This window comes from Syngnathus floridae, chromosome 20 (genome assembly GCF_059516105.1).
Source record: "Syngnathus floridae isolate MCC-2025c chromosome 20, RoL_Sflo_1.0, whole genome shotgun sequence".
Lineage (NCBI taxonomy): Eukaryota > Metazoa > Chordata > Actinopteri > Syngnathiformes > Syngnathidae > Syngnathus > Syngnathus floridae.
In genome coordinates, this window is record NC_142432.1 from 2,134,881 (window position 1) to 2,161,642 (window position 26,762).

General features: G+C 42.1%; 1 protein-coding gene and 1 long non-coding RNA gene across 6 annotated transcripts; one reads left to right on the forward strand and one right to left on the reverse strand.

The window, feature by feature from the left end:
* Nucleotides 1-773: 773 nt before the first annotated feature.
* On the reverse strand, nucleotides 774-26,076 carry mllt10 (MLLT10 histone lysine methyltransferase DOT1L cofactor). 5 transcript variants are annotated; one of them, XM_088363385.1, is made up of 20 exons: nucleotides 25,692-26,076; nucleotides 24,331-24,410; nucleotides 23,643-23,697; nucleotides 21,961-22,070; nucleotides 21,765-21,868; nucleotides 21,501-21,594; nucleotides 19,331-19,420; nucleotides 15,543-15,641; nucleotides 14,486-14,813; nucleotides 13,628-13,837; nucleotides 12,457-12,909; nucleotides 9,035-9,171; nucleotides 6,483-6,600; nucleotides 4,862-4,934; nucleotides 3,650-3,846; nucleotides 3,237-3,386; nucleotides 3,107-3,153; nucleotides 2,655-2,941; nucleotides 2,474-2,558; nucleotides 774-2,334 (listed from the first exon to the last, which is right to left on the reverse strand). In XM_088363385.1, the coding sequence occupies exons 1-20, from the start codon at nucleotides 25,852-25,854 to the stop codon at nucleotides 2,272-2,274; spliced, it is 2,943 nt and encodes a 980-aa protein (XP_088219511.1). In that variant the 5' UTR covers nucleotides 25,855-26,076; the 3' UTR covers nucleotides 774-2,271. The 5 variants fall into 5 exon arrangements, with proteins under 5 accessions (XP_088219511.1, XP_088219512.1, XP_088219513.1 ...); XM_088363386.1 differs by having other exon boundaries at nucleotides 774-2,287; nucleotides 25,692-26,075; XM_088363387.1 differs by lacking the exon at nucleotides 19,331-19,420.
* Nucleotides 21,812-24,535, forward strand: LOC148380697 (uncharacterized). Its single transcript, XR_015854627.1, has 2 exons — nucleotides 21,812-21,928; nucleotides 24,300-24,535. It is a non-coding gene; the product is annotated as an uncharacterized LOC148380697 (long non-coding RNA).
* Nucleotides 26,077-26,762: the final 686 nt, after the last annotated feature.

Sequence of the window (26,762 nt, forward strand, 5' to 3'; positions counted from 1 at the left end):
GTGCATGTGTGTGCATTTTTTAAGGACAGCAGCCTTGAAGCATTGTTTAAATGATGTTCACAGTCACACTAGTGCCACTTCATAGCTGCACCATCGTGTGTGTGTGTGTTTTAAATACAATCCAATTTCCTCATGCAATGTGTTACTACTGCTGCATTTTCATTCCCCACACAGTTAACAGCATGCAACATCAAGTCATTTTGTATCGTCTACGATGGTCAAGTGCCTTTAAATCAAAGTGTTTACGTGTCCTCCGGAGACTGGGCACTGTTAAATATTTTCACAGGTTTTAATATGTTCTTTATCCCAAAGAGCCGCATAACATGGTTCCTAATCTTCCTATGGCTAGCATAGCATAATCACCATGGATAACCTATTTAAAGAAAACACAGTTGTTGTAAAGATTTAAATACCTTATCCCACGCACTTGTCAAATACACTGAAATACCTGTGAAGTAGTTGGTAGCTAAAACAGACATGAAATATCTTCACAAATTGGAAAATTCTCTAATATTTGTATTCCCAAGTAAATTATTTTAACTATCATTTTTTTAAACATTTGCCTATTCTAAGATTTGATACAAAGTTTTACAGAATTGAAACATATAGAAATGAGTACATTATTTACTCTTGCAATGATATTTTGAAAGAAATTGCATTATGATTTATTTTATTAAAACACCCATCAAAGTATCTGCTAAACCTTTTGTAGTTTCCTCCAAATATTTCAGTCTTGTCAACCATCCCCTTGAAGTCACAGATAGGCTTGTTAGTTCAATCAGAGTGTTTCTTTAATTTGTGATCTGAAATACAATTTCTTTTCGCCACCCACCATTATTTAGCTAATTGTACAAATGTATACAAACATTTTGTGCACGGATGAAAACACGGTGCACTGTAGTATAAAATGTCAAGAAAAACAGTGTAAAACCTAAAAAAAAAAAAAAAGAAACACAATCTCCCTGCACATATAAAAATAAATTAATACTTTGTGTGTCCAGTAAAACTCCAAACTTGCCCCCCACCCCCCAATATCACACAAACAGAGGCTTTATTGGCTTTCCTTTGCACAAATCCTTATGTACACCATCAGCCAACGAGGAACAAGATCTATTTACATTTAACGAGGTAAGAACGGACCCCGCACCCACCCTTTAAACAGCTGCAGTCACACACACTCCCCATCCTCAACTATCAAAACTGGTTGAAAACATGAGAACCAGAATACAAATCAATCAAAGAGCTTCCAAGAAAGCAGAAAAAGAAAAGCAAACTTTACACAGTAGGACAAGCTGATGTTAATAGCAACACCTGCGGGCTTGGAAGATACAACCATCTCACATTTGTTACATAAACAAATAAATAAAAAGCACAATTACAGAAATGAGCTTTAACATTGGCGAATACAGCACAACAACATTTCCTGGTTTTAAATGACATCAGTGTTTTGTAATCTGTTGCCTTGGCAATGCAGCTTAATTGCCAGGAGCATGAGGAGAGCAGAGTGAGAGACTGGAGGGGAAAGGTTTAAAAATAATAAGCCAAAAAAGAAAAATCATTTTGCCTCAGGCACTTTGGGCGCGAATGCTGATTGACCGGTCTTGACTCTGGCGGACTTTTATTGGCCGCTGCTATCGGCCAGTTAGGTCCCGCGTGCGTGCTGAAGAGGTAGGTGCCGCTAGGGGCGTTCATTCAAGAACGATGACCACTTCCACATGTTGACACACACAGAGGTATGTGCTTCCATCTTTGTAGTTCCTCCCGTGAACATTTGTGGCCTTTTAAGCGAGCCCTTTCATGTGTGGCCCCGAGAGGATAGAATCATAAGCAGGCTTCAGCGGTGGCTGAGCCAGACATGGCTCTCTCTCTCTCTCTCTCTCTCTCTCTCTTCTCTATATATGCCACACAAAGGAAAGCAGAGCGGTCATAGTGGGAATGTGTGGACTATCTTTGTCCTTTTAGGAAAGCTGCCAGACAGATGCCAAACATGCATCTGCTACTTTTGAAGTGATTCTGGCTTTTTTTTTTTTTTTACAAAACATACAGTGTGCTTTTTGTTTATGCGTTTGCAGTCTTGTCAGCACGTGCGCCAACGTGTGCAGAGAGGCCCCTGAGAGAGTGACACGGCAGAAAAACCAGACCGATGCTGAATGAGGTGGGATGAAAAACATCTAAGAGACTCAGCCACTTGTGAAATCTGTGACAAAACCGCCGCCTTATCGCTTAGTGCCCAACATGTGTGGAACTCCAGCCGGTCTTGATGTTCTTGCCTCAGCCGCTATAGTTGCTGTTGGAAGACAGAGGGGGAAGAATGGTGTGAAAAATATTTCTAGGCTAGAAGAGATGGGGAAGGGACAGAAGAGCAAAGTCAATGCAAGTGCTCAGAGAAAGATGATAAATATGGGGAAGAGAGGACATGGATTTAATAATTCATTGTCTTGAAGCATAAAGTAGTTAATGGTGTGTGTCGTACCGCTGAGGGTTGCGACGCTAGCAGCTGCTGGAGCTGTTGCTGCTGGAGGAGTCTCTGCTGGTCTGCCAGGCTTAGCCGTGCAGAACTAACAACAAGAAACAGAGATTGAGCAATTGAGTTTGCCTTTAGTAAAGGCTTTTCTTGATTTATATTTGAAATACTAAGATGATGGCTACACTACCTGTTATTGACAGACAAGGTGGCAGTTCCGGTTGCGTGCGGGCTTCCGGTCCCTGCCGGCATCTGGATCACTCCGTTCAGACCGCCACCAATGCCCCCCATGCCAAGTGTGTTTCCGGAACCAAAGGTGCCCATCAATCCGGACATGCTCCCGAGGCCGGCCGGGGTGGTCCCAGTGGCGATGACGCCGTTTAGCTGCGGCTGAGGTGGGCTCTGGGACAGTGAGGGTGGGGTTGACAGGGAAGAGGTAGAGCCGCTACTGCTGTGGCCGCCACATGACGCACTGTCCTAAAAGAAATACAAACACCAAATTAGTGATACATGCCGGAGGGAAACATGTCGACAATATGTGGTCAAACAGAATCCTGAAGAAAGTCATTTTTAAAAAAGGCAGAAAGACACTGTCAGTGAGAACCAAAATATATTAGACAAAACAAGTAAAATGTGATTTACCTGAGCTGCCACAGGTAAAGATGAGTCAGAGGCTCCTCCCTTTAAATCTACAACAATTCCATTGAGCAAATTAGAGAGAGAAAAAACAAAACAGAACCAGTGTTACATCTTCAGGTATCAATGTGTGTACCAGAGGAGGCTGAGGTGGGTGTGAAAGGCACTGATAGCTGAGCACTGAGAAGCTGCAGTCGCTCTCTCTTCATGGTGAGCGTTTTAATCTGTTCCTCCAGCCTCCTGTTCTCCTCCTGCAGCTGATGGAGGGACTTGAGCATGCCCACCACTGAGAAACAGCGAGAGAGAGAGAGAGAGAGAGAGAAAACAGACAGCAATTGACAGTCAGCAGCTGGACTGTCTTGAGTTTATATTTGTGTGCTCTGTGGCAGAGAAGTCCTTCAAACTGGCACCCGTGACAATAAAATAATGCTACACGGCACAGACTTCATATGGTATGTCAAGAGACTCCCGAATGGAGGTCAGAGGTTGACCCTATCTCTTTTCCAAAATTGAAAAGGATGTCCACGGAAACGATGTGTTGCCTCTCACCGTCTCCCTGCGCACCCTGCTGCAACAGGAAGCTCTGCCCTTCGTTCCACTGCCTCTCCAGGAGCTGCTCTATGGTGGTGGCCACCGGGGGCAGCGTCTCGCCGCCGCCGCCTCCCCCGGCCCCTAGCAACCCGTGCCCCGGTCCCGGCAACGACCCTGACGAGTCATAGTGGATCTGCAGGCCGCCGATTGGCGAGCTGAATAAAAGGGAGAATGCAGATAGAAAAGGAGCGATAGAGAGGTCAATAGGGAGATTAACGACCAAACATAAATGTCAGACAAACATAGACACTGCTGGCTATAAAACTACATCAATTTGTTGTTACAGTGGCTTCTAATGAACAGGGGCCAGGATGTGTGTGTGTGTGTGTGTGTGTGCAAGTGTGTGACAGCAAATAGGGCAGGAGAAAGACCAAGTGCAAAATGAGACAGAAGATGGAAGTGGACTATGTTGACAAGTTGAAAATAGCTGTGTGTAGGCAAGTGTGTCTTCACGATCTTGGGCCAAGTTTTTAAAAAGTGCCTTTCCCATTTTTGCACACACAAATTCCTTGATCAAAATACGTGACATTGAACATTAAAAAGCACACACAAAATTCACCTGTATAGCTTGCAGTCACTTACAAAAACTAAAGGTTGCAATTAATTTTATTCTAAAATTGATATTTGTAAAATAATAACATTACTACATACAGAGTAACACAATGCTTGCTATTAAATACTAAAATGACAATGTCACCAACCTCATGTGAAACGATGCATCCCACAAAATTATCAAAACAAAAAAGAATTCCTGTAATTAATATTCCCATCTCGACCGAAGCGTTCAACCATTCCTTGAAAGAGAAAATTTTGCAAAAAACAAACAAAATATCTTTCCCGGTGTGACTAAAACAAGAAAAACTCAATTGCGGCAGAAGGGTGGTTACCACTTTCAAAAACGCAGGTTATCGTTGGCTGACAGAGCGAGAACTGCCTGTAGGCGTGTAGGAGCTAAATGGGAGTGTGCGTGGTAGTGTGTGTGTGTGGTTGTGTGTGTGTTTGTGTGTGGCGTGAGAGGAAGAAAGAGGAGATGGGGGGCCAGCAGAGGGAAAAGCAGAGAGGGGGATGGGTGAAGAGGGGGTCAGTTTGGAATGTAAATGGGGATGGAGGGAGTGCATCTGTGCGTACGTGTGTGTGTGCGTGTGTGTGTGTGTGTGTGTGTGTACTCACCGCGGTGTGGTCTTGGGAGAAGCCCTTATAGAGAAACCCTGCACACCGACGCTGCTGTCTCCAGCTTCCTGATCTATACACACAGACCGCCCCAAAATACACACACACATACACACACAACATGTTTTCCATTAGAATCCGGAGACACAGAACATGAGGGGAAGAAATTGATGACTGGCAGAGTTGGAATTAGTTGATGAGAAATGCGTCTGATTTTTTGCTTCCTGTTGTCAAGGTAAAGCTGACCACTTACGGGGTAGGTCATCATTACCAGTTATTGAAGCAACCCAAAAAATTACACTCAATTGAACAAATCTTGCTGCCATTGATAAAAATATTGAAAAAAATGTCCATAAAATTGTGGCTTTGTTTTCATTCAAGTTTGTTGTGCCAATGAAACTCAATCCCAATTCAGCAGCGCAAAGTCATTGAGGTGACATCATCATCAAACTCCAAAGAGCAAAATTTGGAATCTCCACACGACACTTGATTCAAAAGCCCTCTCTTTCTTTTTCTCTTTCTGTCCAGTGGGCCTTGCCCGCTCGCTCTCTTATGTATCCGCCTTGCTGGGCCGCTGGCCAGACGTTTCTTTTCATTTCCCTCAGAGAGAGTCATGAATCACACACACGTACACACACACTTTTGCGTTTACATGCTAGCACTAAACTCCCTTCTACTTAAGACAGTCAATCTAAGCATTTACCCTAGTGGGTCAGCGCCATAGTCCTTCGCTTGACTTTGTCTTTTTTAACCAAATGTGTGTATCCTCCGTAACCTTTTGCATCCTGGCGCCCCCCCCACACACACAATGAGAGAGGGCTGCCAAAGTAAACGGGTGCTCTTCCACACACACGCCTGTTTGCACATACACACGTCGACGTTAAGTAATGTATACTCTATGAATTTAATTAATCTAAATATTTCGAAGTATTGCTATTTAATTGTAAATTTTCTTAGTTATTTCACACTCCTATAATTCCAAAGTAATTATTTGTCTTCCAAATATTATCTCTGGATTTTTTTTTTCAAATCATGATTTTTCATTTCCTATTTTTTTTTTCTTCAGATTGTGTAAGTACATTTCCATTTCTAAGGATTTAGCATTGCTCTCTCACACACGGACGGGCGTTGGTTCACACACCCACATCCGAGCCCACACCCACGTCGCCGTGTCATTCAGCCTGATTAGTGAGTTAACCTACGGGTCAGAGAGGATCTGACTGATGACGGCGGCATCGGACATCTTAAGTCTTCTCTTCTTTTGATTCATTCTCAAGTAAATGTCTTTTTTTTTTCAGGAAGAAATTACTTTCATTTAACAAAAAACTCATCATCATCATCGAGGCAGAAGAGAAAGCACTACGGAAAAGAAAATCGGAAAGTGTGTAAAACTTACTGCATTTCAAAAGTGACTCAATGTGTTTGTTTGATTGTTCGCAAGAAGGGGGTTTGGGGAGGGGTCACGAGAGCTAGCGGGGAGGACCTTGAAAATTTCACCAGCGTTGACCCGTGACCTTTCTGCGGGACCACAAGAAGGGGGTCGTGGCAATCCATTATCCCCCCCACTCGCCGAGCTCTCTCACACACACGATTGTGTCACATGGGTACGTAAGCTCCATACCTGCGGGTGAGGCCTCCGACTGGGCAATGAGGGCTGCCATGGCAGAGTTCGGATTCAGGCGGTTACCAAACATATGTGAGGGGGCCATGTTGAAAATCGACCCTGGAAGGACACTCACCTGAAGATAAAAGACAGAAATAAGACAAAGTTATAAAAAGCCTCATTGTGTCGTTTTGTATGAGTGTTTAAAAGGTACTGCGATACCTTATCAACCAAAACAATACTAAACCATACATGTGTTTTTGTTGTGAAATAAACCAATATATAAGACATTAAAAAATGTTGTCAAACATTCAAACAATGTAAAAAAGAATTCCAAAAATGTATTTGATTAGAAAATCACAATAAACTGAATTAAATCTACATTTATCTAACATTTTAATATTTTTGAAAAATGAATAAATATTTTCAGAAATTAGATTGGAGGCTGCTGAAATAAAAAAAAATAAAAAAAGAAAGCTAAGAATCTGAAAGGGGTATAATTATTTGAGACCAATATAAATCCTCAAAAAGCTTTTCCAAAACCTGTGATCAAAAATACTGTTGCAGAGATGAAAAGATTAGGGGCCGTGAATTTCATAAGGGGGAGAAATCAAACGATATCACGGCACTGCATCTTTCTGTTCTGCTTCACACGTGAGGCCCAAAGCCCTTGGAAGAACTGACACAACGCTGACATGCTGACAAAGTGTTTCTGATGCATGGAGTTTAATCCAATTAAGCTATTTCCCAAATAAGGGCCGTGGAGCAAAGGGGTGGAGTTTAAGTGAGAAGGCGGGGAATAATAGGAGAGGAGGGAACAAAATGCCTGACTGTTTTAGTCCTATCAACAGAGGAAAAACACCACCGCATGACGGATACTATACAATTATTTTCGTAGAAGTTGTCGTTACGTTACCGTGGTACGAATTATCGTAAGTCAACAAAGCTCCCTTTCCAAAGCATACTCATGGAAACCATCCGATTGTTGAAGCCCAGATGGACCTAGGGCCAGACAGCTGTGATAAGGTCCAATCATTCCTCCACATCTGCTCACATTTAGACGAGCGTCTGGGAGAAGGCCATTATCTCCTATTACTAATTCAACATCAAATATGGAAAACAACCAGGAAAAAGCCAGCCACTTCCTCTCAAATGAAGAAGCCATTCACTGTCCATCTTCCCTTCACTGAAATTAGTACAGACCTCCCCACCATTTTCCTTCCACATTCATTTTTCATTGCCATTCATTTTTCATTCAAAGATGCCCTCCTTTTTTTTCTGTCCTGGACTGATAACCAATAACAGGCAGCTCTATCTCTCAGTTCTACACAGACACAACGTAACCCTCGGCAGCAAATAGCTCCTATGCTTCCTGAGGCCTATTCGGTCGGTCCTGCTTAAGACAAATGCCAGGCCTGGAAAATGGAGACAACCCCTAATACGCACGGACCTGCACATACACACAGACAAACACTTGATAGCGCCCCTTCTAGCCCTACTGTGGTGCTGCTTGTCAGATGTCATTACATCACAGGACAACAGAGGGAGAGTTAGAAAAAGACGGAAGAATTGGGAGGGGGGGAAAAGGGAAAGTGGAGGGGGAGAGTGAAGGGGCGGCAGAGAGCAAGAGAGAGTTGGTGAGGGGACACAGGAGAAAAATGGAATTGTGAGGACACTGACGGAAAATTCTCTCCCAGGACATTTTGAAATGAGGGACAGTGAGGTCAGTGACGAGTCTGACGACAGATCACGCCTCCCCTCTTCAGCGCTCGCTTTCTCTACTTGTAGGGAAAAAAAAACCGGACCAAAATATTATCAGGTGAATTCATTGTGGTTAGAATGACACTAAGTATCTGATAGAAGCTAAATATATTGTTGCTGATAAATACTAAGTCAATATTCATTTAACATTTATTTTTCCCAACGTAATAGTATTCTATAGATACACGTTATTTGATGTGTACTTTTAAAAACTCCAAATACACTCAAAATAGGAGTATTCTTCCCATTCCACCATTTTACTCACTATCACAATAACAAATGTATCAATCAGAAATGTGTAATACAAAGTAAACCTCCAGATGATGATTTTGCTCAATTTCTTTCCACTGCTTAACTTAAGTCAGGATTTAAAAAAAAAAAAAAGAAAAAAATCTCACTTGACTTATCACAATGGGGAATTTTTCTATGAAGGCCACAAGTAATTGAAATTTGCTGGCAAACACAAAAAGCTGATTTGTGAATAAACCTGAAGACCTCAGGCGCGTGCACAGTACTATCAGTTGTCCAATAACTCACTGAGAAGAGACAATTCACACAAGGTCAGGGGCGCATGTGCCTCGCACATAATTAACGTGCCGCGCAGAGATTTGCCCGGGAAGCTATTTTAATTAGTGAGCAGTGGTTTATTTGTGCTTCCGCAGTTAATCTACACTTCATCGTAAAGATGTTGTTGGATTGACAGAGGCTGCTGAATAAACTGTGCGCGTGGATTTGTGGGTGAGAAAGAGGCAAACAGAAGGATAAGTGTGCTTGTGTGTCATCGGCACGGCTCTTGTGTTCCGACTCACGTGTGTGGCGGCCGTGCTGGTCAAGGGGGCGGTGGCGCTGAAAGGAGAGGGAGGGGCCAGTGACGATGCGAGTTGAAGTTGCTCCGAGGTAGCGCCGGGGCCTGACAATGACGACCCATCGCCGCTGGAGAAAACACCTGTGGGGAGTCAGGTAAAAATCCTTATGTTAGACCAACAGCAGGTTATTGCATAATATTACGAGAGAAGCGACAAATTAAATTGCCCAAAAATTTCAGGGCATTCTATTATGTTTAAAATTTCATTGTTATTATGGGAGGAATTTAAATGAACAATTGAAAACTAAAGTAATAAAATAAAAATATGCATTTTGCAATTTACACTGAAAGGAAAATGCAGGAAATGCCCTGAAAAGACCACAAGATGTAATAAATAAAGCCCCTTTTTATATTGCGCATAAAATGAGCAAGCCTGTTTTCACGTATCCATGTGTGCATGCCTCATCCCCTTATCTCAGCCTGCCTCATCGACATGCACACACTCACACACACACACAAACATGCGCACGCGCACACACGCCTGTGCTCAGCCGCTAACTGGGGATAAGCCCTGCCCCAGCCCCCTTTGACCCCAGCAGAGGTGGTGGTAGGGGGGGAAGATAGGGCCTCTCAGTTCCACAAAAGCCTGAATGGCTCAGGGCAGCATACATTCACTGGGGGAACAAGAGATCTTTGTGCCAGGAGGGGTGAAGGGAGATGATGATGAGGGGGGGTATCTTTACACTACACGGGCCTACATACTATTTATAACACTTTGTAATATGCACCAGAAAAATGGATAAGCAAAATCTGGGCTGCAGTCACTCAGAGGGCATGTACTACTTAGAGATTGATGTGAGGCCAAATCGACAATTTATACGTTTTGTTCATCACGCCCATAAAAAGCTTCTTACATGAATTGAAGCACAAGAAAAAGGTGAAATTGTACAGATGTATGAGCAGCTCAAGGTTCATTTAAACATTTAAGATTGTTTACCGATAATAATGTGCTTTAATTTGAGGTGTTGGCAATAAATACAAAACAAATAAACCTAAAAATAACAGTGTGTGTGTGTGTGTGTGTTGGGGGGGTCACAGGATTCAAATAAATAGCTGTAATTAATTAAAAAAATATAGCACACGTCAGCGGAAAATATGATAAATATCACCCCTGGTACAGCAAACAAATATCTTTTTACTGCAGCATTAGGTGGGGGCATTCAATTTGCCCCAAAAATATTGTTGTCCTTCTATGGTTAATTTGTACAACACAGCAAATTATTCGGATCAAATTGTGGTTTTGAACTGCAGAAAAAACATGCTGAAATCTGTGTGTGTGTGTGTAAACAATTAAAATTTAGTAAGAATATGTGATATATATATTTTTCAGTCAAACCTTAAAAGACATTTATTTTATTTTTGATATTTCTCCAGACTATTTATTTGAAAACGTACATTCATTTCCACTCTGCATCTACGCGGCACAAACGCAGTCCTGTCCCCACCCCCCAGCGTCAAACATTAACCGAACCAAAAAGGAACCCCTGGCTCTCACCACCCACCAGCATATATCTATCTATCAAGCTAACTATCTATCCATCAACATGGTGGAGTAAAGATGATGGGGGAGGGAGCGAGGGAGGGCAGCCAAGGATTCTCCCCATTACTGCCCTACATTAACCCTCGGCTAAATATTTACAGTGTGAAGACGAACACATGATTAACACACACACACACTGCAAGGCCATATCAGCACCCTTCCTTCTCACACCAGTGGTGGTTACAAACGACACCGCACTATAGGGAAAAGCAACAATCGTGCCAGACACACTGCACTGCAAACTACCTTTTCCTTGACCACCAGAGCAAAAATAAATAAATGTCCGAAGTCATGTCCAATGTATCTTGAGTGAAAGTCAAGCAAAGCAAAGAAACCCCAAAACACAATTTCCAGACTTCACTATTAATAAAAATGTTTTTTTTTGTAGCAGCAAAAACAGTGTATTTTTTTTAATTTGATGTAAATAAAAACTAAAAAGTGGAACGTACGCCATTATAAATTGCTTTGGAGTGGCTATCCAGATTCAAAATACATTTGCAGCAAATCTGGAGTACACCAGGATGTGGTGCCACAAAAATAGTATGAGAACATCCACATAAAAAAAAAAACACCACAAGTGATTACAAAAGTGGTAGTAGTGATTAATTAAACAAAAGCGATTAATTACAAAACCTAAGATCAACTGTGATAAAGCTCTCTAAATATATTTTCTGATCGCTCAGACACCAACGAAATAACATATATTCCGCTGATTCAGTCAAATAGATCATTAGCATTTCGTGAAAATAAGCAAACATCATCAGATGGGGAAAAAGATGTGAGAAGCAGAGGAAAAAAGGTAAGAGCAGGGGGCTGGGCGACAGCGGGCATAAACAAAAAGGTGCTAATCCTGGAAGAAAGTGGAAATGCGGGATGTGAGAGCTGTACTGAACCATTTCCTCCAGCAGAGGGGAACTCCAAAGCAGTTGCCAAGCAACTGAACACAAAGAAGAAGAAAAAAAAAACCTGCGGAGCTCCACACACGGCAAAATTTCATTGCAAGAAGCCCATTACAAAGGTTTGTGTAACCGTTGTGGGTTAATGTTGACGCTCATTGTTTATGTCTTTCTGTCCCAATAGAAACAGGTTGTCATTTCTATTTAACATTATCATTCAAATGAAACGGGGAAAATAATTCCCCAGACATAATGGTCAGGAAAAGAAAGCAAGATGCAACAACAATGTTGCCTACTCTGCTAGAAAGCAGCTTCGGGATTTTAAATGCAGCTATTTAATTGATCCACTATCAACAAGTAACACTGGAAAACATCTTCATGGTTTCATGTGTCCCTACTGATTTCAAAAATGGTTTTAATTTTCCCCTCAAATAAGAGGCTTTCGAGGTACTGTATTTTCATTTTTGTTTGACCAATAAAAACTTGTAATTTATAGCTATGATGTTTCAGAAAAGATTTCCACCTGTTGCTGAACCAAACATAAAACATACTAAACGCTAATATTTACCAATATTTAACATCACCCCATACAAAGTGTATAGCTCCTGAATATTTTTGATGATAGCTCTTTCCCACCAAAATTACAGTCATCCAAAAACTACAGATTCAAGATATAGGTTGCAATTCAAAAATGGGAATGATTTTCTGGTATCAATAGAGAGCAACTAGCAAATGTCATCCCAATTAGTCTTGAACAGACAACTGACATGTCAGACGCTGTAAAAACACAGCAGCTGTTGCACATTTTTACCAACACGCTTGCTAAATCGTTGAGTGGTTTGGCCTTCAATGCCTTGATTGCAAAGGGCGGTGTTGAAAATCAGAGTGCGCGCACACGGAAATGGCAATGTTATGTTTCTGTGCCCTCACCTGGCCCGCCGCTGCTTTGCAGACTCCCATTCCTGAGGAGCGAGGGGGACTTTTGAATCCCGCTGCCAACACCCATGACCCCGAGACCTCTCTCTCCTCCTCCCATTCCTAAACCACCGCTGGAAGCTAAGCCGGGCCGGCCGCAGAGATTCAAGGAGGAAGATGAAGGGGGGGCCGCGGAAGAGGAGGAGGTGTTGGCCGGGGAGGTGGTGGCCAAAGCGAGGGAGGGTGATGACTCTGGCGGCTTGACGTCTGTTGTGAAGCAAGGTCCAAATCTGTTGCGCCAGTTGCCTTTCTTTTTCTTCTTGACTCCATCCTCCCCTCCCGCGGTTGTTCCAGCCATCCCCGGCCCCGTGCTAGAGGGCTGTGGCCGTTTGTAGGCAGCCGAGCCACTGAGGCTTGTCGTCTCGCTGGCTGAGAGACTGTGGGAATTCTCATACAGCTTTCCCCCCACTGAAATAAGAAAGTAAGCACTGAATATTTAGTGATACATTTCCACATTTATCTGAACACTGCGGGGGAAAATAAGTTTGCTTTTAAATTGGATACTGTGGGGAAAAAAAATGGAGGAAAGAAATGTGACAAAGTGGCTTAATTTTTTTATGGAAAAAAAACCCACGTCCTCCTTGTTTGTCACATGGGCCATTAGCACTGAATGCATCATCAGTCAGATGATTATAAAAATGTCATTTGGTAACTTCACTACTAGACTGTCCTTTACTTCACAATGTTTGACATAATGAATCCAAGCTAAATAGAGTCTGGATCTACTCAAGGCCCAGAGTGTAAGACTTTATCCTTGCTGCTGTCTAGTGCTTCCTCCTTATGTCGGGTTTTCATGAGTCTCTAATGTAAAACGATCTTTTGATTTTTTATCAATAAATTGTGGAATTACAGACGATGATGTCTAATTCACAAGGACGGCGAAAGGATGCGTTACCGTGTCCGACTCTAGGAACACCATTTCTATTGGCATCAATTATAATCAGCTTTTTGACATTCACGGGCTGGCCCAGTTCCTATCCCCCTTGAATAGCCTGAGTCCAGTGTATTCATTTTAGCAATGTTGTGATTATAGTAATAATTTTACTCACTATAATTGTGAGTGTGCAACTTCCAGCCCCGTTTGAAAACATGCTCGGAAAGTCAGTTGAGAGTGTTCAATCATCACCTGCAGGGGCGGTCGTCGCGAGAGAGCCGAAAAGATTTGTTGTTCCCTCTGACACGCCGCCCTCTGAACTCGGCTTCACCAGGCAGCTGAAAGATGGCGGCGACGAAAAGGAAGTCATGCCTCCTTGACGCAAGGAGGAGTCGGCGAAGCTTAGGAAATCAGAGGATGTGGGGGTCGAGGGCGCCTTGCTGGAACTCGTCAACAGCAGCCCTTGATAAGACGGGTGGGCGAAGGACAAGGCAGAGGAAATGTGAAGATCCAATATGGGATGAGAGAACCAACACTTGGGAGGAGGCAGATGCATTAAAAGTGTAACATCTCCCGACTAATGGGAGCGACAGAAACAAGATAACCCAAATAATCGTTCTATTATGCTTTATTAATCTCCATCCGCTCTTAAGTAAGCCTCCCTCTTCATGCTTTCCTCCCACAAAGGAAGTACGCAGGGAAATGAATACACTTTGCTACTCCTTAGATAGCCAAAACACACACCTGATGCGAGCTCAAGGTTCTGATTATAGAAAACACAAAAGCTTAGTTTGAACAGCAATCGACTCCTTGGGGCTCTGACCTCCCCCACGTCTGTGTGTGTGTATGTGTGTGTGTCTCTTTTCTCAGACAAGTGGCGAGATTATAGGAGCCGGAGGCCAGAGACAAAACATTGCTATCAAGGCCACACACACAAAAAGAAAATCTGGTGTCTGGTCAAAATCCAGTCGCACGTTATAAACACACTGAGCGGGTAAGACCGCCGAATAATGGGACACTTTTGCTACCGTGTTTCTAACTGCAGGGTCTTTTGTATATAAAAAAAATATATATATGAACATTCAGAAACATTTGCAGCTATCAATTTACCTTGGTGGAAAGGCCCAGTGGAGGCAGAGGCAGACGTGGAGGTTGCCATGGTTACCACAGCAGAGGTGAGAACTTTCCCTGAGGAGGTGAGAGACTTCCGGCCACCCCTCTGTCCCACGACGTGACTTCCAGCGGCGGTCTTCTTGCTCTTCATGTCAGACACCACCTTCGCGCCGTCACCGACGTGACAGTCCTTGGAGCTTCCCATCGAGTGAGTCGACGACACTTCCTGAAAGTTGGCGTTGGTGAACCGAGCGCTGGCCTCATCCAGTCGCTTCTGTGAGGCTGCGGGGAGAGGTGGACCCGCTGAACTGCTGCTGTTGTACGTCTGGAGGTAGAAGGTGGACAGGGAACATCAATGAGGAAAAATGATGGTTAAAAGAAAAAGGTGGACAGGATTGAAGCACAATGAAAACTTACAAAATTGGGTCGTCACCTGCAAGTGCACAATTTTTAATCTCTCAGTGTTAAATAATTCATTAATTTGCACCTTTTTCAAGCTACACACCCAAATGGAAATTGCTTTGGCTGTTGGTTTTTAAATATAATTGAGCTAGCCAAAAAAAAAAGCTACAAAGAAAACATGTCTTCATTCAGGGAAAGTCAAGCCACGGATGACCAAAACAAGAGATTATTCAATCGATTAATTGATACAATTTGATTGTACATTTCATTACAATATAAAATAATTTTCCCTCAAATATTGTTTATTGACAAAAACAACAACTACACAACACAAAAGGGATTGATGTTACTCCCCAACCCTTTTTAAAGTGATTACTGATTTGGTCACTGTGTTAAGTGAAAGCAGATGTTGGTAAATGTCTTTTATTGATTCAACCCCAAAAGATGTCTGTTTAATGAAGCAAAACAGAAATCGGAGCAGAATTAGTGGCAAGAGGCTGAAATGAGACGATTAAGTTTAAGTTTGGCTCTAAACGATTACTCGATTGTTAAAACTGAATAAATGTTATCATTGATTAGGTATTGATTCATCGATTGATTCGGACACCTCTGAAGAGCAGTTCACTAAAAAAAAGAGAAGGCTGCTCCTCACCTTCTCTGGGACCACGATGTTTGGGAGAACAAGGGAGGGGGACATGTCCATGGAGGTCTTCTTGTGTTTGGGTTTGTGTCTGTCCCGTTCTTTGTGTTTCTGAGTGTTAAAAGTACAAAAAAAGGAAATAACACATAAGCAAGGCTTAATGGAAAAAAAATGTTTGTAGACGTCTCAACATGTAGCTGTTCTGGGAATGATTATTTCCAAGAAGATGGGGCTAAATCACAGGAACACGGCCATGGAGTAAATATGTGCGCCTGCGTGCGTGTGTGTGCGTGAAGGGAAAAAGCATTACATTTCAAAGGCTCACTCTAAGATGAAAGCGTCACAAGCACAAAGAGAGTGATGGAAGAGAGATGGAGGGGAAAATAAAGCTTTGGGAGCAACAGGAATTCAGCCTGCTGAAGTTTAGAGCCGTGTGTCTAAGTGCTTCGTGGCCCAATGCACAACATCCCATTGTTTCATCCAATCCTATCCTCCTTCTTGGACGGACCCTAGCATCTCAATTTACACCATTTTGCACAGCGCCAGCCAGCTCGCACCCGTGAGGTGGTGACCGGGTGCTGGCGCATTTACACCTCGCACCGACACCCCACACCCTGACACCTCTTTGCACACGCATACGGACAGACAGATGCGTGTGCAGACTTTTTACACACGCGCCGTCAGTTCGACAGGCTGTAAAAATATGCATCAATCTCGAGAGACGTATTGGTGACTGTCGTGACAACTAGCAAACAGTGCTGCAACCGCCACCCCGACCGACCGACTCCACCCTTCCCTTCCCTTCCCTCCCTCCCCGCGTCCCTCCCCTCAGGGTCTCATTGGGAAATGATCACATGAAAGCTGGTGACAGTTTAGCCAGACTTCCGCACTGAGTGGCAGTTAACAGACCCCCACCAGCCGAAATCGGAGATAGCTGCTCCACTGAAGCCCGCCTTCCGCTAATGCTAATTTTCGGGCCTCGACTTGACAGCGGCATTAACTGAGCCGCCCCTGTTTGTTTCGAATGTCATATATTTGAATGACATTTGAATGTCAAGCCATACAACTTTGTCTTTTGCTTACATTACTGATAATGACTAGAAATGTATACATGTTTTCAGCAATCATAAAAATGATGTACGGTTAGTGAAGCATAAAATTATACTACTCTTGATCAATCCTCCTCTTTGGTTGTTTTTTTAGCTGAAGATGGCAGGTGTTTTCAGTTAAACCGGTTTGAAAAACAAACGTATCAGCTCAGCATCAAGGACCCGTTGTGGGATTCAACATTGGTAAAAGTCACTCGACTGGTTGACACAATCTCTTGGATTGGTTCCTCCACCTTCTAAACTTTCATTCTCTAATTGTTTTTATATGCTTTTTTAAAAAATATCTAAGGCTAAGCAACACAGGTTGTAATTTAAAAAAAAGAATCACACCAATAAATTAGCAGCGTTGGATACCAGAGTGGTTCAGAATTTAATTAACAACGGAATGATGAAATAAAGCAATATTGTTTTACAGTAATGAACTTTCACTAAAAGGCCAGAATAAAATCACAGTTAAAGGGACAATATATATTATTCGACTTAAACATATATTTTTAGTCGAGAGAACAAAAGAAATATATTTTAGCACTTTTTAAGAATTTATGGGGAGCGCGTTTACTTGCTTTGTAAAGGATGGTCAGTAAACAAGCCCGACTACAAAAAAATTAAATGAATTCAGAACTACAAGCTCAGCATAGTTAGCATACTACTAAAAACGAAGAGAATAAATATTCAGGTTGTTACAACAGTACAATTCTATCATTTCTCCGATGTGTGTTGTCTTATTAATGAATAAAAGGATACGAGCCAGAAAAAAATTCTTTGTTGTTTTTCATTAACATTCCATTCGTTCCTGTTGATGGAGCAGCTAGGGTCGAATATCACACACATCCACACAAACACGCACACACACACACACACACACGCGCGCGCGCGCACACACACACACAAGGCAGCAGGCGTGGGAACACACACAATATAACCTTACACACCCTTATCAATCAGGTCAATTGATTACACAGGCAGAGACAATGTCTTTCAGAATGCACGCACCCCTTTTTTTCTCCGTTGGCCACCATTAGCAGCAAGCTCATTTGACATGTCCAAGTGCTCTTTGAAAGTGTGTGAGGTAAATATGAGTTTGGCAGAGGCTGGGGTTCACGTCTATTTATCAGCAACGGTCCGGACAATGAGAGAACGACAACAGAGTGAATAAAGATCGCAAAACTCATTTGGAGTGAAAACAGTTGCCCAAATGTATGTTGACAGATGTTTTAGACTCTAAACTGCACATGACAGATACATTTGGGCAATAAATTAAATAGGCCTCCGACAATACACATTAGTATCAATCTTGTTTTGTGGATTTGTCAAGCCATTATTCAGCCTATGAAACACTTAATGGCGGGGTGGTGATGGGGGGGAACAAAATGATAACAGAAAAGTTCATTATCACTAGGTTTGATTTGGGCAGAAAATTAAAATGCTGTTATAAAATGTATACAACCTACCAGGCAAGACGTTAATGTCAGCAGTACGGAAATGATATGGAATCGAATATACTGCCCGTTTGTTCGTAAGCATTCAGCACAAAGGCCTGGGGCTGAAAAGGTGGAGAGGGGTACAGCGAGCCTGGGGAGGTGAGGGAAGATAGGGTGAAACAGAGGAACAGGAAGTGAGAGGAGTATGGGGGGTATAATCTGCCCTGGTCTGGCAGGAATTCCCCTGCGCTGTTTCCTGCAGGATTTGTGTGTTGCATGTGTGCGTGTGTGTGGGGGGGCGCTTGTGCACATGTTTCCTGGAGGCCTTTTCGAAGCGTCCAGTGTGAGGGTTCTTTTTAGCCCCTACTGGAGTTTGACTGGAGGGTCTAACGTAAGGTGAGCACAATTGATGGGACAAAAACACATGAACGGCGCACACTCTTAAGAAAGTTAAAGCTCGCTACACAGCCCTCAGGGTTGGTAAATTGGTCTGGCTGTTAATTCAGATTTTACGCAATTTGTGATTACATGTGCTGCTAACCTCCATGACTGATTAACAACATTTTTTAGCATTTATTAAAAGCCGCAATCCCTAATAGGGGCAACTGCGGTGCGGGGAATCACACTCACTGCTAAATCCAAGCGCCGTCATGTGTGCATGTACATTTTCATTGGAGTGATTCATGAGACATTGTGAAACTAACATATAAGAAAACTGATACACCTCTCAACATTGTCATAAAAAAAATGATGATGATAGGGTTCATCCGAGAAAATTGGAAATGCGCATTTGATCAAATATCTTTGCTCCGTTATGAGGATTATGACCCATAAAATCACGTTTGTACGAAATGTGAGACTCTGAAGTCCCGCTTCAGTGATGTATTGAGCACAACAATGCTGCGGGTCTGAGTGGTTGCTCAACTTCCCATGGTTGAAGACATGTTTTTCTTTGTTGTACTGCCAACTGATTGAAACTGTCCATCTTTCTTGAACCCAAAAATAAAACAAAATAAAAAACACCCTGCTTTGTCTTGTTGGTCCTGCTCTTTGAAACTCACCATCTCATACAAAAGAAAGCAAGTCATAGAATTAAATTGAGAGGCACTACTTGAGCGGCAGAGTGTCTTCGTGGTAGTAGTAGAGCATTGTCTGTCCGTCTGTCCCTCCACAATGTGGCCATGTAAAAGCAACAGTACAAATTTCTGGTGGTGGACTCTCAGTCATGGGTGGGAGGCGAAGAGAGGGTAAGATCTGAAGGCTGTCTTACCTTCTTTTCCTGGTCTGGGGGTCTATCCATACACTGAGAGGAAGAGTCACTTAAGCTTTGAGATCTACTACCGCGGCCCCTGCGTCTTCGCTAAAAAGGTAAAGAGGAACTCCAGGTTACTGGATGAAGTTCAAAGAAAAAGAGGCTTGAGCTAGAGAAATCTAGAATAACTACAGAAAAAAATGAGGGGAAAAAAAAAAAAAGAAAATGACAGAAGGTCAGGGCAAAAATGGAAAAACTAAAGTCTACATCAAAAATCAGTCACATATAACTTACATGAGCACATTCAAAAGTGAACTGTGGTAGGAGTGCCGTGATATCTGCAGGCACTATTTATGATTGTTATATACAGCAGACTTGATTGAATCGATATCTCCCTTGCATTGTTACTTTTCAAACCATATTCGGCATACAGACAAGCTAATGGGAAGGGGGGGTGGAAAAAAAATCTAAAAGAGCAGATTTCCTGTCAATGACCTGCTCAGTTTGACATAACGCATAGCGGACAAGCAAATATAACAAAGACGGCAGAACTAACAATGGGGGCGGGGGGTGAAAAACGTTCCTCAACACTGCGCCACAGGACGTGCCCATTGTCTTTTTAAGAGTACAATTTTATTAGGTACCCTGGGACACTTTTGGACGGCCTTGGTAATCGATTTTTGTCCTAGTCTGTTTGCTCTTGCTCATAGCGTCTGTTGCCATGGCGATTAAGAAGCGCTGAGATTACCTCCGCGCATAGATTAAGGACTGCATTCAGTAGGAGCATTTTGCAAAATCTACATTTGATCCTGTTATTGTTGACTTTTGGATAAACATGAGTTGTTTTTAAAAATCCCTGATACATTTCTTGCAAGACGAATTCAAAGGAAAACATTGTTTTTGTTAGTTGTTATGAAGATAAAATAAAAGATCTTGAGCTGTCATTAAATTTGGTCTAAAACTCAGCCCAAAAAAATATTTTTTATATGCTGTCAATACTATTCAATCGACATTTTCGGATATCCACCCTGCACTACTCATCACTCTCGTACAGTCAGTCATACAAATGGAGTATTTTCCGCAACAGCCAAAACCATTTACGCAAATCAATATGACAGCATGAGTTTTCCATTTGTATTTGTTAACATTCCAAAATATCATCGATGTGCGCTCACATTAAAAAAAGCCTGTTAGATTTTTCTACCACAGATATTAAAAGAGCAATATTAACAAACTGCTTGGATTTCATATCATCTTAGGATCTACAATATGCAAAGTAACCAACAATATATTTGTCAACAAATGAAGAAATCTGAGAATTATCCAGTTTTGGAATGATTTCAAATGAATGAAATGATCTGTAATGAGGCAGAAGAAAGTTCAATCTCACAAGATGGAGTGTCACATCAAGGTGAACTGGAGTTTGAACACCCATGTCACGCATATGATCTTTCATTGCATTTGTTTTGGTTTACTTAAAGGTGTCATTCGTTTTCTAAACAGGAAAATTTCAACTAGTGGTCAAGAACTAATTGGCTGGGGCAAAATTCAGTACACATACAATCCAATCGCATCCAAGGAATCTGCAGATGCAAAACTCTTCCGACCTGTGTACTCAATGGATGTTAGACATTTCTAACAAAGGCAGTAGGGAATTTGGCAAAGAGTGAAAAGGTTGGACGAGTAAGCAAAAAAGAAGAATGAACGTCATTAGAATGGGTGAATGAACGAATGAAGACATGACTGAACGTGAAGGCCAAAAGCCACAATGTTCCAATCTCTAACAAAATAAATGCAGAATTTTAAAAAGGTATGCTTTCTGTCAAGTTAGCCTAACTACAACCTTTTTATGTAATGAACAGGCTAATGTTGTGTACCACGTGGAACAGACAAAAATATTTAACCCAGACCTCAGTTCTTCGAATCAAGCTGGTCTAATTCAAGCCTGACCTGAAGCAAAGGCACCAGCTAATTCAAACCAAAGAAGCTGCATACAGGCGGGCCACGGACAGACAACATTCCAATCGAAATATTGCATCTTATCAAATATGCTACTTTGAATTGTGACTAAACTGAATTTTTGAATCCACACTGCAGAAAAACTAAAGACTCTTCCCTTCCTTCTTAGTGGTTATGACTATCAAGATTGTATTTGTGGAATCTGTGCCAAACAGAAAGGTCTACTTACCAATTTGCTGTGGTGGTATTTGCAATAACCACAGTATTTGACGTTGTCTGCATCCGAGCCTTGTTCCTCACACAGCAACCCTGCAAACTGGGCACTGTAAAAAACAACAGCATGTAAAAACAAAAAAATGTGCAATCGGATGATATCAAAGCATTTTGAAATTCCAACTTCTTTCAAATCATAAAAGCATAACCCATGTGTAAAATTACAAAGCAGTGTCCTCCTTTGAGCAGTGATGTAAATGTGATGTGAGGGGAATCTCACCATGTGACATGGAAGGCCTGCCTGCAGCCATGTTTGTTACAGGTCATACATGCTCCAGTGGCCGCTTTACTCTCTCTGCCTTGATCCTCGCAAATATAGCACGTCTAGACAAAGACAAGTCACAGAAACACACACAAATGGTCAGTCCTTTGCAGTATTGGCAGGTAAACTGTTTCCTTAACATTTTATTCATTACCTTGTTATAGCGATCATGGGGCACCGACTGTAGCACAATGGGCTCCATAGTTGAGACATTGGCAAACTCCACCTCTGGTATGTAGAGGGCACACACCACATGGGCCCAGCCTGTAAAATTGGCAAAAAGACAAACCAGCATATTTAATGAATAACTAATTGCTGTGTATTGACATAGACCAATTTCACGTGAGTAGACAACTCATCATTCAATCTTTCTACATTGGCTATTTAAATAATTGAATTGTATTTTTTTTTTTTTTTAGTCAAATGGCCATTCTTAATTAATATGCAAAAATCAACTGAATCGAACCCTGAACATTTTAATTGATACATTTGCAATGAAGAGGCTATTTATTGCGCCGCCTAAAAGGCACAGCAGCTGCCTGTCAGCCAAGACAAACTGACGGCAGAATTGATGACAAATTGAGGATCGGCAGAAGAAGGTGAGCGGGAGGTCAGATGGACTTCTGCCACGTTGGAGGTGTCTGTCTTTTCCCCCGCAGAGGAAACAAAAACAGGCTTAAACTTACAGTTGAACCCCTGACCTGCCTTTGACCCGGCGGGCAGGACAGGGAAACGGGGCAGAGGGTGGGACAGGGAGAAGGCAGCGGGTGTGAAATGGGGCATGTTGTTGTTTTGAAGTCCCTCCAAGAATCTGGAAGAGGCCTATAAAACAGGACTATAAAAGTGGCACGGCCTTGCTCCTCAAGCTAACAATTCACATCGTTACCATAAAACCCCTTTTGTCAAGCTGTGCGACCAAGACGTCCAATGTGTTTGGACGGTGAACTTTTGTCACTACATTAGTGTTGTGGTTCAAATTCAAGAGAAACTTGAGGCACAATAGCAAATATAAGGTTTGGAGCTTACGTTAGAACCGTGGCTGTCAGAACCAAAACAATGCTGACGACGCAGCCTACATTGCTGTAAAAGCAAATGTTCCTTATGGCATAGAAGATGCACAGCAGGATGGATGATGAATGGAGGAGATGATTCCTAAAACCTTCCAAACATATTTTTTCCATCTTCTCTTCCTCACAATACACACAAAGGAGTAATTGTCTACATGAGCTAAAAGTGTGTATAGCAAATTGGCGGGGTATAAATAAAGCGCCGTTTTCTTCTCGTCTTGAATGGTGGGCAAAAAATGTTGGCGAGCAGTTCAACAAGTTGAGGAAGAGGAGCTGACAGGACAAGATAATGAAAATGGAAGGATAAGAGAGGAGGTGGGGGGGGATGAGGAAAAGGACAAGCGAGAGCGGGGTCGTGGGAAGGGTAAAAAAAAAAAAAAAAAGGAGAAAGTAGTAAAACGGTGTGTGTTAGTGTTGTCGTGATGCCTCCCTGCAGGCCTGGACACAATCCCACAGCTGTGGCTCTCTCTCGAACTGATTCAATACACACACAAACACACACACACACACCCACACACACGCAAAGAATATTTACATTCTCTACCAAGATGACCTCCGAGTGAACCCAGCAAGGAGACTCCTCACAGGCTACGCACTATACCCAACGTGACCCACCCCCTCATAAACTTACAAACACACACACACTAACCAAACAGCAGCACTCACAGCACGCCCAAGCCCCTTTAACTCGCCGGCGACACGCCATTAACAACACAAGAGGACGAGCACAGATGCGAGCGTGGTCATGTGCATGCGTGACGCCGCGTACCGCCATTGTCCGTCCTCTTCAGGGCGCCATCTTTGTGGGGACACAGCTCACATCTCTGTGGAGAAACCAGAAGCACCGAGTAAGATGTGTCGCCAGACTGGAATCACTTCTTCCTTTCTCTTTCCGGCAATATTTTTGCAAAGTTCACACCTTGCCGACAAAAAAAAAACCCTATTGTATTCATGTTGGGTATTAAAACTGTATCCATTCAAACTGTAAACACGACCTATGTTTGACACGCTCTTGAGATTGTGAAGAAGACTATTGTTTGCCAAGGTCAAATGAAGTTGAAACTTCTACTTCCACAGATGGGATGCAGAAACAAGGGAGTCTCGTTATATGCCCATAATCCCCTATCAATGCTTGTCACACATATTTAATTAGACGCGTGACACTTGAGAGTAATTGGTGCTGAGCGGATCTGCCAGATTTGCTGTTTAAAATATGTTAATATGCTCTTCAACTAAATGTGGTTATTTGGGGAATTGTTTCAGGCTACAAGACATTCAACCTAAAATAGGTTTCTTACCACATCCAAGTAGAAAGCACTCAAAGTTAAAACCCTCAGCTTTGTATATAAAAGCTTTCCGGCCATTCCGGACTGAAAAATTAGAAACTTGAAATTTTGACATGTTCCACATTCTCTGTGATTTTTAGAAATAGTTGCCAGATGAAACGTAAGACTCACCACACGGGCCGCTCTCTCCTGAGATTCACACTTTCTGCAGAACCATGGACCAGTGGGCACCTGCACAATGCCATAGCAGGCTACAGAGAAATGAAAACACAGCACAGTCAGAATCCAAATCCATAAGAGCAGCTACAACCAGACTTCTGGCAACATGAACTTTTTAATAGTGAAAACTACTTTTTGACTAAAGGAATTAACTTCATCAGTTGCCCTCTATATTTTTCTGTCTCTCTGCAGACTGGTGGTTGGGACCCCTGCTATAGTACACTGAGTGAAAAATAAATTAACTGCCAGACTAGAGTTCTATGTTGACAGCATTAGTGTTTCACAGTATGTACAATTTCCTCATTTTGGCACGTGTAACAATGTTTACATTCATACTCATAATAGACAGGCCCTTTGCGGGCAATTAGTTTAATTGCTGACATAGACTGTATAAATGTTTGTACTGGAAAAGTCATTGAAACGTATGGCTTGATAATTGTACTCCATTAATGACTTTTGGTACTTGTGGTATGTCATGTGACCAAAAGTTTTTATTCTGATACTACATTGAGATGACCAAGATAATATGAAACTTGGCCATTTAAAAAAGATCTCTGTGGCAACATCAATAGCTGCATGATACCGACTTTGATTTGACACTGTTAATACCTTGCATTTGGCTAATTAGCATGACATCTTTTCAGTTTTACTTTATTTGTTTCTGTTTCAGTACAAATATCGAGGTACATCTTTTTAAGCAAGTGTAAAATCAAAATTCTAGTATTGTGACAATACGAGTGTGCCATACGTAACAACAAACAGTGTTTATTGATGGTGGTTACTGCAATATGGGATGTTTGTTTAAAAAATACATGGGAAGATGACATTGAAAAAAAGGCAATATTGGGGGGAGATATGAATTTTTTTTTCATTGCTCAGCTCTACTGTCTGTTGAGAGTTTTTGTTTTTGTCGTACAAAGTGAGACTTCCACATGGTGAGCAGCAGCGTTTGTAAACACAGCCGTCATCTAACTAACGACTTAAGTTTAATTTCACATAACGTCATAGAAATCTGTATTGTAGATAACGAACATTGCTTTATTTTATGGCTTGTGAACTTTCTCTAACTCTGGCTTGGCAATGATGACATTTTGACAGCTTCTCTCTTCTTCGTGTCACAACCGTAGAATTCAGCACCAAAGAAAGTAACGACTTTGATTTAACATGAGTGGATTACGACCCAGCTAATGCAGTTGCGTTGTCCTGTTCTTAAGCTTGGCCTTGGGAGCTGGACGCTCCATAACCTTGCACCGGGCTAACTAGCTTGAAAGCTAACAGCTAACGACTAGCTTAACAGAGAGCAACGAGCTTACCTTGGTGCACGGCGACGTTGCAGCCGTGTCCGTCACAGTATACCAGCGGGTTCTCCGCCCAGCCTCTCTCGTCTGAGCAAACACAACACCCTCCAATCATCTCCTTCATGTTACTCGTCGACAACTGTGTGTCCAGCAGCAGACAACGCTCTCCGGAGACCATCTACGAAGAAATTGAACATGCGGAGCAATACGATAGGAAGACGAGTCAGATCCTTCGCTTAATGCGTCCCTCGGTCCTCCGCTACGGTACATTGGGTCACGCTCGACCGAAATTCCATGTTTTAAACGTTTTTACGTGTTTTCTTGACGCTATATTTTAACCAAAACAAGCACTTCACGACGCAATGTTGAGGTTAAAGGGGAGGGGGGGGGGGTCCTCCAAGGGGAAACGGAAGTACGTCATGACGTAACGCACGTTTAACTACGTGCAGCTTGTCAAGAAGGAAGAGTTTGTCGTGAGTAGAATGACATTTCCTTAAAATAAATGAATGTATTGACTTATTTACTTGTGAGTGCCATGAATAAAATTTAAAGCTTTACTCCCTGCTGACGAATTTACACTGCGTTGATGTAAAGCGTTGAAACATTGATGTAAAGCAGGGGTGTCAAACTGATTTTTTTGGCGGGCCGCATTGTTGTCATAGCTTCTTTCGGAGGGGCATTATGACTGTCAACCCAAATAAATGTATGAGCACCTTATATTATATTCAATAAAAGCTACAAAACAAACTGACAAATAACTCGTTTTCAAATCAGACGAGTAAAAACTGGTCAAATATTTAAAAAAAAAAGATGTTATTAATAGTGAAGACAATTTTCAATTTTAGTAATGACACGGATTTGATGCACAATTTGTCTTTGCGGGCCAAATAAAATGATGTGACGGGCCATATCTGGCCGCCAGGCCTTGCGTTTGACACCTGTGATGTAAAGCAATCTAATTACATTGCTTTCCATTAATGTTTTAATTAGGAAAAGAATGCAAGCAGTTATCATTTTAAGCTGAGGTAATTTTAAATTTAGAAGTCAAACTATTTATGTATTAGATTACATAATACACGAGTTACA

Excerpts from the sequence above, each read along its gene's own strand:
- mllt10 (XM_088363385.1), bottom strand. The coding sequence starts at position 25,854 with ATGGTCTCCGGAGAGCGTTGTCTGCTGCTGGACACACAGTTGTCGACG. Across the intron at positions 3,387-3,649 it reads GCAGGGTGCGCAGGGAGACG|TGGTGGGCATGCTCAAGTCC; the intron begins GTGAGAGGCAAC and ends GCTGTTTCTCAG. Across the intron at positions 2,942-3,106 it reads CTTTACCTGTGGCAGCTCAG|GACAGTGCGTCATGTGGCGG; the intron begins GTAAATCACATT and ends TATTTCTTTTAG.